General features: G+C 40.3%; 1 protein-coding gene across 6 annotated transcripts in view; it reads right to left on the bottom strand.

Moving 5' to 3' along the window:
* Positions 1-14421, bottom strand: part of NXPE3 (neurexophilin and PC-esterase domain family member 3) — a 44201-nt gene that overhangs the window by 9059 nt on the left and 20721 nt on the right. For all 6 annotated transcript variants that reach the window (XM_032406446.1, XM_032406447.1, XM_032406448.1 and 3 more), the window contains 2 exons: positions 11213-11967; positions 5823-5896 (listed from right to left, as the gene is read on the bottom strand). In XM_032406446.1, coding sequence (XP_032262337.1) covers positions 5823-5896; positions 11213-11967 — 829 coding nt within the window. The remainder of the gene's footprint in view (positions 1-5822; positions 5897-11212; positions 11968-14421) is intronic.

Raw genomic sequence — 14421 nt, 5'->3', positions numbered from 1 at the left:
ACAACTGGAAAGTGCTTGTCTTTAAAATAGCTTTGTCCGGAGCACCTGGGTGGCTCAGTCGGTTAAGCGTCTGCCTTCGGCTCAGGTCATGATCCCAGGGTCCTGGGATCGAGCCCCGCATCGGGCTCCCTGCTCGGCGGGGAGCCTGCTTCTCCCTCTCCCTGCTGCTCCCCCCCTGCTTGTACTCTCTCTCTATCAAATAAATAAATAAAATCTTTTTAAAAAAAAAAAACAGCTTTGTCCAATTTGTTGCACTACCACATCAACATCAGAGTGATGTCTCATCCATAACGGCACCACTCTGATTTTCACCAAGCAACATCCAACACTATTTCATCATTCACTCCATCATTTGGATGGATTTAGATTTTAGAGAGTTGATGGATTCCACTACTGCAGACAAACCCGAACAGCAAGACGTCCTCCACCACACCTCCCAAGCACGGGAAGAGATAGCAGAAAAGGGGCTAGACCTGAGTCAGAGGCTCTGGTTTATGTCTGGCTCCACCTCTCCAATAGGAGACACCAGAAATCACTTAAACTCTCATCTTATTCATCCCCTGTATTCTCAGAGTCTGGTCTAGCATCAGACACAGAGCAGATGTCAAAATGATGACTGAATGAGTCTCTGGAACTTGGTTTCATTATCTACAAAACGGATAAATTATGAGTTATTTTGAAGAGCTATTGTGAAAGTCCAATACTATAGTAGTATTAGTAGTATTAATCATTTTTAATATAAAGGGCAACACTGGAATGCTGCAAATATTCTCTATGTTCTAAACATTCTATATCTTCATGTGGGTGGTAGTTATACTTTATTCATTTTCTATTGCTGTGTGACAAACCACCACAAACTTAAGTGGCTTAAAAACAAGGGACATTTATTATCACAGAGCTCTGTCTGTCAAGAGTCCAGGGCATGGCATAGCGGGATTCTCAGAGTCTCAAAGGTTGAAATCAGGTTGTCAGCATGGTTGTGTTCCTTTCCAAAGACGAGAGAAGTCTGCTTCCAGGCTCATTCAAATTGTTGGCCAGATTCAGTTCCTTGTGGTTATAAGACTGAGTTTCTTGTTTCCTTGGTGGTCGTCAGACAGGGAATGCCCTTCAGTTCCTAGAACCTGCCTACATTTCTTGCCACATGGCCTCCTTCATCTTTAAAGCCAGCAACAAAGAATCTCCCTCACATGAAAGCCTTCTCACACTTTGAATCTCTTCAAAAAGAACCTGGTTCCTGTTGAGGGTTTATCCAGTTAGGTCAGATTTACCCAAGATAGTATATTTTTTAGGAGTCAACTTTGTTACATAATCAAATCATGGGAGTGATATCCCATCATATTTGCAGGTCCTTCCCACACTCAAGAGAAAAAGAATTATATATGGGCATGGGTCACTGGGAGTCATCTTAGAATTGACCTACTGCAGCTACAAAGACAGATATAAATGTAAATTTCCATTGTACTATATATTTACAATCCATGCACTCGTTGGTATGTAACATACACCTCAAAAGATAAAGAAAATAGCAAAGGGCTACAAAGATGTTAATGTTTATTCTATTGCTATTAGATCTAGTTTTATCCCAAACTCTCAGGAAGCTCTCCTAAAAACATGAGCTCTAGTTTAGTCGTTGGTGAGGTTAGAAGCCATCAAGGCTTCTATTAGGCTGTGGTGGTCTCGGGACCACAGTACAGGTGCTAATGAAAAGTCAGCAGCAATTCTGACACTGGGAAAGCCTGTCAGAAACCAGATCTTGTCCCTGTGATTCCTTGTTTTTGACTGGAATTATACCCATGCTTGGGGGTAGACAGGTAATCTCAAACAATTCAGCAGACTAAATATGCATCTTAGAATAATTTTAACTTGTAGGAAAATCAGTTAACTAATACATACAAAAAACTGATAAAGAAAAATAAAACCTTCAAAAAACAGGATTCATAACTAAAATAATAAAAGTGGAAAGACTATAAACCCTTCCAAGGCCAGGGCAAAGAAAATACAAGATGGGCCTGAAATATCTTGTGGTGCTAGAAAGTAAGGAAGTGCTTACAGAAAAAAAAAGAAAAAAAAGGATGACAGCATGTCAAAGGGGCACAGGAGCCAAACCGAAAAAATTCCCAATTCCCAAAACTGGAGCACTTACAGCAACAAAATAAATAACAACTGAATTGGGTAATAACCCAAAGAATGAAATAAACAATCATGAGTCATAAGCCTATAATGACACAATTAAATAGGAAAAAAGGGACAACTCTTCCTTACAGAAAAATTCCAATTAATAAATGTCTTAGGAATGAGAGATTAAAAAATCAGAATTACATGCCACAGAAATAATTGCTGCTGGCAAGATCTACTAATGAATGCAAAAATGAGTGGGTGAAAGTGTAAGCAGAAACAGGATGTTTACATCCTGTTTTAATATAGAGACATCTGGAGAGTAGTTTCCTGTGGCTACTATAACAAGTTGCCACATATTTGGTGGCTTAAAACAACACAGATTTATTCTCTTACAGTTTTGGAGGCTAGAAGTCCAAATTCAGTATCACTGGGCGAAAACCAAGGTATCAGGAAGGCCATACTCTCTCAGGAGGAGCTAGGAAACAATGTGTCTCCTCGCCTCTTCTAGAGCTGTGTCCTCTGGCTCATGGCCCCTTTCTCCACGTGTTAAGCCAGCAGCACGGCATCTTCAAGTCTCTCTCTGCTTCCGTTGTCATACTGCCTTCTGCTTCTGTATGAAATCTCCCCCTGCCTCCCTCTTAAAAAGGACACTTGTGGTTGCATTTAGGGCCCACTCAGATTACCCAGATAATCTCTCCCCGTCTCTAGACCCTTAACTTAATCACATATACAAAGTTTCCTTTGCCATCCATATACAACAACATTCACAAGTTTGAGGGATTAAGATTTGGATATCTTTGGGGGCCATTATTCAGCCTACCACAGTCTCAAAGTTATCTGTCCAGAATACAGAATAAATATAAAGAGAAGAGAACCCTGACAGACACCACTTGAACCAAGCGATCAAAGTTAACATCATTAACAATACATATCAGCATCATGTTCCCCTTTGCTATTCTTCCAAAAATGCATGACCTCATTCCAATCATCAGAAAACATTAGACAAATCCAAAGTTAGAAGCATTCTAAAAAATATCTGACCAACGCTCTTCAAAGTTTAAAAGTCATGGAAGATAATGTCATAGAGGGAAGACTAAGAAAACACGGTGACTAAATGCAACGTGGGATCCTGCACTGGATTCAAGAACAGAAAAAGAACATGAGTGGAAAAACTGATGAAATCCAAATAAACTCTACAGTGTAGTTAATATTATACTGATGTTAAAATCTTAGTTTTGAAAGTATTATGTGGTTATATAAGATGTCAGCATAAGGGGAAGCTGGGTGTAGGCTATACAGGAATTTTGTACTATTTCTGTAACTCATATGTAAGTCTAAAATTATCTGAAAACAAAGTGTTAAAAAAGAGGAAGGAAGGAACAAAGGGAGGAAGATAGGGAGGGAGGAAGAGAAGAATGTGAGCCCATGGTTTAGGGTCTTTGAGTGCACCCTGCTGGTCACTAGTGTGAACTGCAGTGAAGTTCTCCTAAACTGGGTCTCTGATATTCTTAAAGCAATTGCCCTTCTCTTTTCTTTCCAATTAAGTACCTGTTTGAGACGGTCTTCTCAAAGCCAGGCTATTCTGCTCCTACTGATTCATGGTTCATTTCTTCCTCTAAAAATCTATCAAGGGGATGGGACGCCTAGGTGGCTCAGTTAAGCGTCTGCCTTCGGCTCAGGTCATGATCCCAGGGTCCCAGGTCTCCCTCTATCTGCCACTCCCCCTGCTTGTGCTCTCTACCTCTCTCTGACAAATAAATAAATAAAATATTTTTTAAAAAAGAAGATTTCCTTTCTAAAAACAAAAAAAATCCATCAAGCGGAGCCTGGGTGGCTCAATGAGTTAAGCGACTGACTTCGGTTCAGGTCATGATCTCAGGGTCCTGGGATCCAGCCCAGAAAAGGGGCTCCCTGCTCAGCGAGAAGTTTGCCTGTCTCTCTCCCTCTGCCCCTCCCCACACTCATTCTCTCTCTCAAATAAATAAACTCTTTAAAATAAATGAATAAAAAATAAACATCCATCAAAAGTCTCACTGGTTACTAAATCTGTCTTCTCTCTAAACAGAACAGTACATCACAAACCCACAACCACTTCTTGGTTAACACCAAGGCCTGTCAGGAGCAGGTAAACCATCCAAAGCTCCACCCACTGACGATCCCACTAGATACCCAGGGACAAGGCAGGCAAGCCAGAAGGCTGGGACTGTGGCAGAGAAGGGCAGTGGGACAGGGTCAGACATGAAAGAGTGTGAGGAGTGCAGAACTGTGGGGGATAATATGGAGGGGGGGGCCCAGGCAAATAAAAGTATTTCCATTAATGATGTTTCATATATGAATCCTTTAAAATGAGTAACTCACTGGCTTTAAGTAAATCAAATACAGCCTTTCGTTAGGAAAAGATTGGGATTTCTTGTGACACATGATGGCAGGGACCAGAGATCCAGGCTCGCAGTGTCCTGGCTGCCACTGGGCCACAGACAAATTTTATGTAGCCCACAAAATATTTTAAAGGTTTTCAATTGGATGCCAATGTTTTGAAATCTGGAGATACTACATTTAAAGATTAAAGATTAAGACTTCTGATTTTTTTTCATGGAAAAAAAACCCTATAGATCTGGCCACGCTGTGTCTACATTTCTGCACAGCAACAAAGCAGAAGGAACCGCAGAGAGGCTGTCCTTGCTCTCCAGTTCCCTCCCCATCAATCACACAAGGCATGCCTGTGACTAACACCCACCCTGACTACACTCATACGTATAATATACCTAGGCCTCATGGCATCTGTGTTTGCAGTACCTGTGTGGGAGACTATACATCCATGCTTTCAATAGCTAAAAGGACCTTGCCTGCCATCTGCATAAACTTCCTTAATAATATTCATCCTTTCTTCCTAAAAGTCACCATAGCTATTTACATCTATTCTGCAAAAACAGAACGTATACATTTACTCTTCAGAATTTCGTTGTCTTACTTTTAACGATATCCTATACCAATGGATCAAAATCGCCTAGAAGGTTTGTTGAAACACAGATTGCTGGGCCCCACACCCCAGAGTGTCTGATTCAGTAGCCTGAGATAAGACTCAAGAATCTGCAATTCCAGCAAGTCCCCGCTAAGGCCGATGCTGCTAATGCAGAGATCACACTTTGAGAAAACTGCCATTCACTAACCCAATGCTTCGGATTTCAAAAATTTCTATGACAACTTTACACACATTTCTTGAGGATCGCTAGAGCACCAATATCTGACAGAACTGCAATAATGGATACATTTTATATAAAATACTGTCCGACATGGCAGCAACTAGCTACACGTGGCCCCTGAGGGTATGTGACTTAACTACATTTTACACTTTAATTTTAATTAACTTAAATAGCCACATGTGGCTAGGAGCTACCATACTGGACGGTACAGCACTGAAGGCTCCTAAGGAGCCAACCAGAGAGGAGACAGGAGGAGGAAGACGACTTTTACATGAGTCTAAATAGCAAAGCCCAAGATTATGCACATAAGGTCTGATTTATTTTAATCAAAAAGCTCTTTTAGTATTTTCAGTTGTGCCCAGAAGTATGTCCATGACATATTAATTTAATGTCCATGGCACATTAAAAGGAGGAAAAAAGTTTTTATAACATTAGTGAAACCACAGAGCCTCACCCATTTAGCAAGAAAAACAACAAACCATCAAGCTCATTCCTTTTTACCTTTTATTCTCCTGGGAATCACAGTCACCCAATCAGGTCCACTGGAGTTGATTGGCATTTTGATATTAACACCACTTTAGAAGGAATAAAAAGAGTACAAGCTTAGATTCAAGAACATTTATTTTCTAATATGTATCTTCATTTGCAAATAAAAAAACAGGTATGATGTCACAGAACCCTAAGATGAAATATCCTTATGTTAATCAACACAATTAATCAATAAACTAGGTCTCTTATAATAAGGTTATATAGATATATAAAGCATAAAAATTAAATAGGTTTTTAATTTTTCACTGCTTGGAACTGAGAGTATAAGCTCCAAAATGACAAATTCTGGGCTGAATTACTTAATCCCCTTGGACTCAGAAAATGGCTCACACTGATGAGAATGTCACTATCTAATTTTCAAGCTACAAATCCATGTAGAATTAAGTCACATGTCAGATTCCTCAGGCCTTGCCCAGAGCAGAGAGGAGTCCCTACTGAAGATACTTGTCCCCAGATATGAGCTCTTATAGTACTTTGTTCATCATTACTATGGCTCTGAAGTGCCTCCTTCTAAAACATACACTCCTCAAAGACACAAACTGTGTCTCCCTCACCTTTCGTCTTCAGCACTTAGCACAGACCCTGGACTAGAGTCCATGCTTGGAAAATATTTGATGGAGAGCTGTGTGAAAAAGTGGGGGAGAGTGGAGTCCAAGGGGAAAGTACTGAAAACTTGCTATAAGTATTCCAGAAACTGGGTTATAATAATTACCTCCCACGCTTAGACCAAAAACAAAATAAAATGCTAACTTTCCAGATTCTTTTTTTTTTTTTAAGATTCTATTTATTTATTTGATAGAGAGAGCGAGAGAGCACAAGCAGGGGGAACAGTAGAGGGAGAGGGAGAAGCAGGTTCCCCACCAAGCAGGGAGCCCGATGCGGGGCTCAATCCCAGGACCCTGGGATCATGACCTGAGCCGAAAGCAGACGCTTAACCATCTGAGCCACCCAGGTGCCCCCAAATTCTTTTTAATCTTATTTATTTGACAGAGAGAGAGAGCACAAGCAGAGGGAGCTGCAGGCAGAGGGAGATGGAGAAGCAGACTCCCCACTGAGCAGGGAGCCCGATGCGGGGCTCGATCCCAGGACCCTGAGATCATGACCTAAGCCAAAGGGCAGACGCCTAACCAACTGAGCCACCCAGGCTCCCTGGAATTAAAATAAAAGAAAATAAATAATTCTTGGGGCACCTGGGTAGACCAGTCTTGGACCAGTTTTAGCTCAGGTCATGATCTCAGGGTCATGAGATTGAGCCCCAAGTCAAGCTCCCTGCTCAGTGCGGAGCCTGCTTAAGATTCTCTCTCCCTCTCCCTCTGCCCCTCCTACCCAACACGGTCACTCTCTCTCTTTCCCTCTCGCTCAAATAATTAAATCTTAAAAAAAAAAAAAAAAATAGTAATAATTCTTAAGCTTCTACTATGTGCCTGGCACTGTCCTAGATGTCAGGGATCTAACAGTATACAAACACACAGCATCTCCTTCATGGAACTGCTAGTCTAATGGGGGAGAGAAATAAAAAAAGAAAGTAGGAAGGCAGTACAGTTGATCCTTGAACAACATGGGTTTGAACTATGCAGGTCCATCTGTGCATGGATTTTTTTCAATACAGTACAGTACTGTAAATGTATTTTCTGTTCCTTATGATTTTCTTTTCTCTAGCTTAATTTACTATAAGAATACAGTACATAACATATGTAGCATACAAAATATGTGTTAATTAACTGTAAGGGTTCCGGTCAACAGCACAATATTAATAGTTCAGTTTTTGGGGAGTCAGAAGTGAGAGCAGATTTCGGACAGACTCTGCAAGTGGTTGGCGCCCTCCATGCCCATGGTTTTCAAGGCTCAACAGTATCAGACACTACATTAGAAAATAGCTTAAATAAGTGGCATTTAAGAGAGGACACGACTTCTAAAACAGCATAAATAAACCACTTTCATGAGAGAGCCCTCAGGTATAGAAAAGAAGAAAATTTCCCCTTTGTAATTTTCCTGTAAAAATGTTTAACCTCAATTTGGTCATGGAAAAACAATAAAGCAGCAAATCCAAACCAAGGGACATCCTACAAAATGGTGACATCAGAATTCTTTTTTTAAAACACTTTTTTTTAAGTACTTTATTTATTTGCTTATTTATTTGAGAGAAAGAGAGAGAGAGAAAGCATGAGCAGCGGAGAGGCAGAGGGGGAGGGAGAGGGACAAACAGACTCTGCTGAGCGCGGAGCCCGACACAAATTCTTAATATTGTAAAAAAACAAGCTAGAAACCTCTTCCAAATTAAAAGAGATTAAAGAGGTAACTAAACACACTGTGTGTGTCATAGGTTAGATTAGTTAAAATAAACTAAAATAAATAAGTAAATCTTTTTAAAAAATAAACAGGGGTGCCTCGGTGGCGCAGTCGGTTGAGCGTTTCTAACTCTTGGTTTTTGCTCAGGGTGGTGGGATTGAGCCCCGTGTGAGTGTGGAGTCTGCTTAAGATTCTCTCTCCCTCTCTGTCTGCTTCGTGCTCTCACTCTCTCTCTCTCTCTCTCAAATTAATATATCTTTATAAAATAAAAAAGACAGCCATAAGGGACATTACTCGGACAACTGGAGAAACTTGAGTATGGACTGTGTATTAAATAACAGTATTGCATCAGTGATAAATGCCCCCAGTGTGGTAAATATACTCTGGTTACATACTGGAGAAAGTCCATGTGCTAGGAGATGCATACTCATGGGGTGCAACACCATGATGTCTGCAACTTAATCTCCAATGGTCAGGGGGGAGGAATTACACATAGACATACACATATATAAACACACATACAGAGAGAAAGCAAATGTAGCAAAACAGTAACAATGGTAAATCTAAAGACTTATTCATTTCATTTTTGTTCATTTTTATTTCATTTTTATTATTCTTGCAGTGTTTCTAATGATTTGAAAGGTTTTTTTAAACACAAAGTTAGAAAGAAAAAAGATATTAAATTATGCTAAAAATACATGGGAAGCTTTTCATGTGAGAAGCTCACTCTTTCAAAAGGCCTTCTTTTGGGGCGCCTGGGTGGCTCAGTCGTTAAGCGTCTGCCTTCGGCTCAGGTCACGATCCCAGGGTCCTGGGATCGAGTCCCACATCGGGCTCCCTGCTCCGCGGGAGGCCTGCTTCTCCCTCTCCCACTCCCCCTGCTTGTGTTCCCTCTCTCGCTGTGTCTCTCTCTGTCAAACAAATAAATCTTTAAAAAAAAAAAAGGCCTTCCTTTATATTAATAGGATCTTTTAAGCAAAGTACTGTTGTTCTTTCTAAAACCAACATTTTTTTTTTCATTAGGAGTAAAGAACTAAAGATTAGATCACTTTAATTGTCCAACTGTAATTTAGGGAACAAAAGACCAAGGCTGTTTCTTAATCCTTCCTGAATTAAGCAATGTTATGAGCCACCAAGGGAAAAGGGTAAAAATGGGTATCAGCTTAACATATGCAGGCCATGAACTTAAAACAGTACACTCAAGGACACCTCAAAAGATCACTTTCAATCTTTGCTTTTTCTTTTCAGTTAGCTGGTGCAAAATGTCAGAATTTTAAGAGAAAATAATGCAAAAAATAAAATCAGTATCAGGACTATCAAATGTTTGGTTTCCAAAAATGCCACCTCAAACACTATTTTCCCAGCAAACTTCCAGGTAAGTGGAGTTTCTTAATGATTCTACTACTACAAAGTGATTCTACTGCAAAATGCCATCAGCCAGCCTTACCCAGGATATGCAAGTAAGGACAGGGACATACATTGTTTCATCCTTCACGATTCATAGGTGTTTTCTGGTTTTAATGGTAGGATTTGGTGTCAGGAATATTCTTAAATTTTACAAATTCTCTAGCCCTTTTCCCACTTTTTTTCCACATGGAATTTCAATAAGTTACAAGCTATGCTTCCTCTTTTTTTGCTAAGCCACTAAGCGGACTGACAACACAACTCTAAAAGGGGAGTAACTGAGCAGTCTTCACACATTGGCAAAAAGTACACAGAACTGAAATAATCTGCTCACCGTCACTGATAAATAGCTTGTCTGAGATCGAACCCAGGATAAAACTAAAGCTAAAGTCCTTGTGTACTGAGTTTTTTGTTATACTGAAGAACAGTACAGTAAATACTTTGAGTAGTGCTCCCTCTGCCGGCCCTCTAACAGCATGGCATGAGTCCACCAAATGTGTATTTAAAACTGGTAGGACCAAAAGCTGACTCCAGGAGAAGTGAAAAATCAAAGGGCTTTATTGTAGAAGCTTCTGTAGACTACATACCTGATGGTAGGCACTTTTCCCCCATTGAGGAATGAGTGGACATAAAACATAAAATTTTGGGGGGTTGCCTAGATGTACTCAAAACTACCTCTCTACCAGCGAGTATTTTTTAAGTTATTTATTTCATTAAAAAATAAAAGACACTTTTACATTCTTCCAAATAATTGGACTTCTTGACCATACGGCTTTCTAATTTTTTTTCCTTAGGCATGCTATTTTACTTCAGAACTAATGGGATGTTGACGAAAACATTTTAATTCGAACTGATCCCATACATTCTATTCTGCACACTATTCCATATCTTGATCATTATGCTGAAAAAGTTTTACACTTATGTTCAAAAACAGAAATTTGTGCACAGCAAAGCAAAAATTTCAACAACTATTAATTTAAAAAATATAGTTCGCTGTGGTATTCCTGGCCTCCCGTGTTCATCATTAAATCAACCCAGCAATGTTGTCATAGCCATAGTCTTTTTTCTATCAATACATGTTTATATGATTTTAATAACTGATAATATGCCACTTAAATTTTTTTTTATTTTATTAGCCATGAAGCTAAACCACTGGCCTGACTACAAGACCTCTAGTTCTTAGATGATTTTTTGATCTGTTCTGTGAATAAGTGATCTTTCTTACATAGCTATAGATATGCTCTGTAGTTCTAAAGTAAAACATAAGGGCAAAAGGTCTTTAATTTGAACTGGAATAAGCTCTTAGCTTCACTTTTTAAAAACTATTCACAAGGAGGCACCTGGCTGGCTTAGTCAGTGGAGCATGCAACTTGATCTCTGGGTTATGGGTTCGAGCCCCACATTCGGTGTAGAGATTACTTAAAAATAAAAAGAACCTAAAAAATGAAAAATAAATAAAAACTATTCACAGAATATAAATATTTATTTTCTTATTCACTACCTCTCCCAAATTGGGCCAACTTCAGAGAGATATATGAAGCAAATAACCAAAACAAGGAAGTCTCCTAAATGGGACGGTGTCTCCTAATTGGGACAAAAAACAGTAGAAAAGGACCCTTAAAATACCCCCTTGAACAAGAAGCACGTACCTCTGGAAGAAAGCATTCTCTGCAGCCGTTAGAAGGCCCTTCAGGTATCCACCTTTGAAATGGTTAATTCTACTACTGCAAGGGAGCTTCTTTGGTTTGAAGCAGAACCAGGGTTCTCCAGTGTAGAGATCTGTAAAGTTACACAGGGGCAGACTGCCAGGAAGACACACATTGCACTCCGTGGTTTCAGAAATTCTTCCTGAACGGAACAGACTCTTGAAATAGACCCTGTGTGGTTTCTCTTCTTGTAGGTGCTGAAGAACTCTGATCCCTTCAGTGGGGTGGACGAGAGATACGGACACTTTAACTTTGCCCGGCCAGAGCAAAGTAAAAAAGACCTTGTAAAACCCATTCTGGTAGTCTACCACTCTGCCCACAGCCCCTGCCTGCAGCTTTGGGGAGTGGATTCTGGCCTGCAGGTAGTCTCCACCATACTTCTTGGGCTTTCTTTGAAAATCCTGTACATGAACCAGCACTTCTAGCTGGCTTCCCACCTTGAAGAAGGCTGCAGAGTTCAAGATAACAAAGTAGCTGGAAGAAGGGTCAGTGCTCTTCAGAAAGGGGACTGGACCCACATCAGGCACCTGCCGCTGTAAGGCAGCCAGCAAGGAGTCCTCCTCCATGCGCTCCCGGCTGGACAGAGTCTGATGCTCGTAGCCACAGTAAGGATTCCGGCTAATTCCTGTCACCTGGGAGGAAACAAACTGTCCACTACTATCGATGAATGTGGCTGAAACAGTCTCATGGTCCAAGTACTGAAGAGAAAAACACAAAAACAGAAACCACAGACAGCTACAATAAATTTCCTTGTATCAACCAAATATACCTCTGCTTCAGTTTAACTTTAAAAAAACTACTTGGGATGACATTGGTTCAAAAATCAGAGTTCACTATTTTTACAGGGTGATATATCTTTTTGTAACACAGTGAAATCAAGATGAGGAATAAAGTCATAGAAAGATCCTCCACACTTCTATGAATTTTACCTCCAGGAGCTCAATCAGGTTCCCACAGTAAATATCAGTAGAAAAAACTCTCATGCTTCCAGCAAAATAAGAAGAAAAGGAACCATTTGGAAATACAACAGAGCATTCTGTTCTTAACAAGGTCTGCCCTCAAGAGAAACTATTTTACTAGAGCCTAATCTATTGGGGTTTTATCAGCACTTCACCAAACTGGGGTAGGAGACATACCCAGATCCAGCCCATTCTAACCAATTATTCAACTTAAGGAGTGTAGGGCCAGGACTGAGAAGCACTTTTGAAGTTCACAGCCCGGTAGCAAGGGCTCACTAAAGGACTAAGACTTACCCATACGACTATAAAATGCTTCACCTCCCCCACACCTCACAACTAAAAGTTTATTTATCAGAGTTCCTTTTACCCAGTATATCACATTCAGCTTTCAACAAAAAACTGTAAGACATACTAAAAGGCAAAAAACATAGCTTGAAAACACAAATCAAACATCAGAACCAGACTCAGATATGGCAGGGTTGTTGGAATAATCAGACCAGTAATTTAAAACAACTATGATTAATGTGCTAAGGCCTCTAAGGGAAAAAGCAGACAATGTGAAAGAACAGATGGGCACTGTAAGGAGAAAGATGGAAATTCCAAGAAAGAATGAAAAAGAAATGCCAAGAATAGAGAACCCAGAAATGGACCCTCAACTCTATGGTCAATTAATTTCAACAAAGCAGGAAAGAATGTCCAAGGGAAAAAAGACAGTCTTGGGATGCCTGGGTGGCTCAGTCAGGTAAGCGTCTGCTTTCAGCTCAGGTCAGGGTCCCAGGGTCCTGGAATCAAACCCCGCATCAGGCTTCCTGCTCCCCAGTGGGAAGTCTGCTTCTTCTTCTCCCTCTGCTGTTCCCCTGCTTATGTACTCTCTCTCTCTGTCTCTCCCTCTGTCAAATAAATAAATAAAATCTTTAAAAAATAAAAAAATAAAATAAAAAAGACGGTATCTTCAACAGATAGTACTGGGAAAACTGGACAGCCACATGAAGAATGAAACTGGACCATTTTCTTACTCCATACACTAAAATAACCTCAAAATGGATGAAAAACCTAAATGTGAGACAGGAATCCATCAAAATCCTAGAGGAGAACACAAGCAGCAACCTCTTTGACCTCAACTGCAGCAACTTCTTGCTAGACACATCTTCAAAGGCAAGGGAAACAAAAGCAAAAATGAACTATTAGGACTTCATCAAGATAAAAACGTTTTGCATGGCAAAGGAAACAGTCGACAAAACCGTAAGACAGCCTACTGAATGGGAGAAGATACTTGTAAACGTCATCAGATAAAGGGCTAGTATCCAGACTCTATAAAGAACTTATCAAACTCGGGGCACCTGGGTGGCTCAGTCTGCCTTTGGTTCAGGTCGTGGTCCCAGGGTCCTGGGATCCAGCCCCACATCAGGCTCCCTGCTGCGTGGGAAGCCTGCTTCTCCCTCTCCCACTCCCCCTGCTTGTGTTCCCTCTCTCGCTATGTCTCTGTCAAATAAATAAATAAAATCTTTAAAAAAAATAAAATAAAATGAAATTTAAAAAGCGTACCAAAAAAAAGAAAAAAGAAATGCCAAACAAAGCAGAGAGGATTTTTAGGGAGAGAAAATACTCTGTATAATACTATAATGATAGACAGATATCATTACACATTTGTCTAAACCTATAGAATATACAACACCAATAGAGAACGCTAAGGTACACTAGGGACCTTGGGTAATCACAGTATGTCAAGGTACACTTTTCCTTGGTTAAAAAATGTACCCATTCTGGTGAATAATGATAATAATGGGAGAGGCTAAGCATGTAAAGGGGCAAAGAGTATATGGGAAATCTCTGTAATCTTCCTATAGTGTAAGCCCTGACAGTTGTTTTTTCTTTTTTGTAATTCAAGTGCCTGACCTCAATCTTGATTGCCAAGACATGCATTTCAAAGAGGTATCCACTTCAAAGACAGCTATCTCGGAAAAACACAATGCCAGGGGCACCTGGGCGGCTCAGTCAGTTAAGCGGCTGCCTTCAGCTCAGGCCATGATCTCAGGGTCCCGGGATCAAGCCTTGTGTCGGGCTCCCTGCTCAGTGGAGACTGCTTCTCCCTCTCCCTCTGCCTGCTGTCCCCCCTGCTTGTGATCTCTCTCACTTGCTCTCTGTCAAGTAAATAAATAAAATCTTAAAAAAAAAAAAAAAACCACAATGCCA

This window comes from Phoca vitulina, unplaced genomic scaffold (assembly GCF_004348235.1).
Source record: "Phoca vitulina isolate PV1807 unplaced genomic scaffold, GSC_HSeal_1.0 scaffold8, whole genome shotgun sequence".
In the NCBI taxonomy this organism is placed as follows: domain Eukaryota; kingdom Metazoa; phylum Chordata; class Mammalia; order Carnivora; family Phocidae; genus Phoca; species Phoca vitulina.
Note: the sequence above shows the minus strand (reverse complement) of the source record. Positions and strands in the feature narration are given on the sequence as shown.